The sequence below is a fragment of the Pollicipes pollicipes genome, unplaced genomic scaffold, assembly GCF_011947565.3.
Source record: "Pollicipes pollicipes isolate AB1234 unplaced genomic scaffold, Ppol_2.1 Scaffold_4002;HRSCAF=4701_pilon_pilon_pilon, whole genome shotgun sequence".
Taxonomy (NCBI): domain Eukaryota; kingdom Metazoa; phylum Arthropoda; class Thecostraca; order Pollicipedomorpha; family Pollicipedidae; genus Pollicipes; species Pollicipes pollicipes.
The window spans coordinates 22510861-22514313 of NW_023596420.1; the positions used below are offsets into that span (position 1 = coordinate 22510861).

The 3453-nt window shown below is 46.4% G+C and overlaps 1 protein-coding gene across 1 annotated transcript in view; it reads right to left on the minus strand.

Annotated features, from left to right (window-relative positions):
• Nucleotides 1–165, minus strand: part of LOC119094249 (uncharacterized) — a 7285-nt gene extending 7120 nt beyond the window's left edge. The window contains exon 1 of the mRNA XM_037217323.1: nucleotides 138–165. Coding sequence (XP_037073218.1) covers nucleotides 138–165 — 28 coding nt within the window. The remainder of the gene's footprint in view (nucleotides 1–137) is intronic.
• Between the last annotated feature and the right edge of the window lie 3288 nt (nucleotides 166–3453).

Here is a 3453-nt window from a genome sequence, read left to right on the forward strand (position 1 = left end):
AGGTTGGAAGCTTCGGCGCAAATTTGGTGACGAAACCCAGCAAGTCGTTTACAAATGCTTGCCGTGACTGCCAAGTGCAAATTGATAAAGCATACGCCAGGCTGCTAATCGGGCTGCACATATGGTCCAGGTCTTACTGAAGTTGAATCTCAGGATGTACGTCATGTCGCACGCCAACTGCCTACCCATGACAAGATGACTCGGAAATTATCCACTCCTCTCTCTATCAGTATTATTTCAGAGCATCACCAAAGTCATATCAGTTTTTCACACCCACTGACTCCGTCCCAGAGAGGTTCACATGAAAGTCAACGGGAACATACCAATTATTGTCCCTTTCCATGTTGCTGATGTTTAGCTCCCCTATAGCTGGGCGCAAAACACATGATCCTTATTCATTTCTTACGCTTTATAAACTTACCTAGTATACCTTACCTAAGTTTGAGGAAAAATTAGTTCTTCTTTACAATGTGAATAGTATCCCAAAGCAACAAAATGTTTTTAAGATTTATATGTTAAGTTTTCATGAGAAAAGCTACTTTCATCAGAATGTTCAAAGATGGGAATTTCTTGCTGCAAAAAATAAAGGAAACCGCCACTGATGTACAATAGATTTTACCAGGCAGAGCTGTCGATAAAAGTCTTAGAAAGCTCCCTTCGCTTGGTCGAATGGGAAAACTGTTGCAATGTGATGTGGGAGAAGCTTTACCACGCCAAAAAGAAAGCAAACCGACGCAATTAACTGCGATTTGCTTTTTCGGTGCTGTAGCTTCCCGACATTTGTGGATTGGATTCGCCCACGTAAATTAGGCAGACAGTAGGAAATATAAGAAATGGAAATCGGCAAAGGCATGAAAAGACATGCTGCTTACTTACATTGCCACGAGCCGTAAGAGGCAGAAAAAGCTGGCTAAAAAACATCCTCGGCACCTGTCTTTCCTCCTAGTTTCATACTAGCACTTGCCACTTCATTTCAATGACCAGATACACAGAAGATGAGGAGTTATATTGCTACCGCCCGCCCGGTGGTAAGAACACATGGAACGGTTTCAAACACACAGACTTTTATGGCCCGGTTAAGATGGGGGACGACAGCCTGTGGATTCACATTGTGCGTGTTGTCGCGGGCGTCCTGTTGTGCGCGGGGGCAGAGACCGTGGCTAGATGGCCAGCGACGGAGTCGTCGAGTCATTGATGCGCGGCTGTCGTCACCCTACCAATTTGCCTCGAAGATGCTCCCCGACCCCCAAGAGACCTTTTGGGACTATCCTCCGAAACTCCCCCATAGAGGCCTCCACGCTGAGATCCCTTTCAGAATTTTGCACAATACTTTATTTGTTATGATCACTTCAGACTGGATCGGACCGCCACCGTATTTCCGCATGATCCAATCGTGTTGCCGTAATGTCTGCTTCACCCAAAACGTCGCCGGGCCGGATTGTCCCAATTCGAAGCGCAAATAACCATTGGGGTTGACGCGCCCTTTAAGGGAGCGTCTCACCCTAGTGGTATTCTTGAAAAACCCAGGTCGTTGGGACAGATCTTCTGCTCTAGTGAACGCTTTAGACCACCAGATTTCCATCCCTGTATTGATAGCATAAGGATAGATAAGACAGCAGTGTTTGCCTTTTTCCTCGGGGAGAAAACCGCTCTTGTCTATGTGAATAATGTTCCTCGCTAATGCACCTACAAAATTTTCGTACAATGATAGCTCTAACAAGCTGATGGACAGTTTTTGACCTGAACTGAATTCCTTTAGTGATGGTTTTCCGGGAATTTAATAGTTTTTCGTATATGATGTGCCTAACTAAGTCATGCCACACACAATATTAATGTGTTGATGTTTAAAAAGACTTAACGAAAATCGTCACCACAAGCATTTTGCAAAGACGAAATTACAGCTGCCCGCCTAGCCCAGCTTTTGCGAAATCACAACAATTGCTGTCATGGTGGTCACGCTGCACGCAAGTGCGAGGCTAATGAGGAAACGACCATTGTAGAGGCGTCAGCAAAGGGTGCAACTATGCGGAGCGGTGACCCTTCTCGCCTTTATTGCCAAAATATTCCACATGAAATACATCATATTAGCCAAGTTCCCTTTGAACGCCAAACCTGCTGCAAATGTGTGAATGAGCAAAGTCTGGGATTTTTTCCTTTCGTGGTTTTTACATCTAACGAAGTTGTTAAGTGCATAAGCGAGTAGCACTATTCGTATAGATAAGAGAGAAGTATTAGCCTGACTCCTCGGAAAAAAGCCAGGAGTACCCAACCATATCTACATTCTCTTGGTTATTTTTCTCCGAGGAAAAAGGTTATGACTACTGTCTTATCTATGTGTTTAGATCCTCCATCTCTGGTTACGCTCCCTGATCTGTGATTTCATCGGTCAGCGATGATACCAGGAAAGGACAGTACTCGCCTATCAGGGGTGCTGTATGACGGGCTGGTTTAAAGCCGTACCCGCCATTCTACCGAATCGTATTTGATCAAACCTACCGCAGGTGCACAAACCTGTTACATATCGCGTACCGTTTCACGATTAACTTGCCACAAAAATGGGAAAGATCTTTTTATAATTTCATTTCAGGTGATCATTTCGTCATGGGCACCGCGTGGCGGCAGCCTCAGTCATCAGTCGATCGTAATCAGCTGACAGGGAACTAGAGGAGCTTAAAGAGAAGAAAATATTAACGTAAGATTTTAAAATATTGGAGCTGAATAAACACTTCGAACATCTGCAACGCGTAATATTGCCGAGGTGATGTAATGATGTCTTAGCTTTACACGCACTTCCCTGTTGTAGAGATGCGTTTGCTCTAAGACACTCGTTGGTTACCGCTCTTCACGTATGCAAATACCAGTCAGCGAGCAAAGCATTGCAACACACCTCGGTATTCTACTGAACCGAGTGTGCACAACCGCGCCCGGTAGCTGGGTGGCCGACCTGGGCGGTCACCCGTGCATTACGGGTTCCTTACAGATAGGGATCGCCCAGCTGTGCACGCCGACACGGCCGGGTAACCGTGCTGAGCAGACCGGCATCTGGCAGTGGAGGGGCTGCCGGTCACATCGTGTGCGGATTCGGAGCTGTCCCGAATACAATGCCCGTCGATGTATGCGTATTCGGCCGCGGTAATTCCCGTTTCTCACCGGATTATATCAGCTGAAAGCTCAAGCTTCTACACAATCAACGAATTTCGCCCATGCCAGGATGTTTCGCCAACAGCCATTTGGCAGCAGAGCTCGACGCTAATCGTTTACTTGTCCTACGTGCTCACTGAAAACTGCGTTTGAGACCTTACACCGTAAGTGTTCTTGAAAGTATGCTGGGCGGTCTGCGCGATGAAACCTCTTGCTGTGAATCGTGGCTAATCTAGTCACTATGGGCTAATGCTAAAACCTGGTATGCCTGCCAGTGGGGAGCAGGAGTACTCCCGGCACCCATTGCTTGTC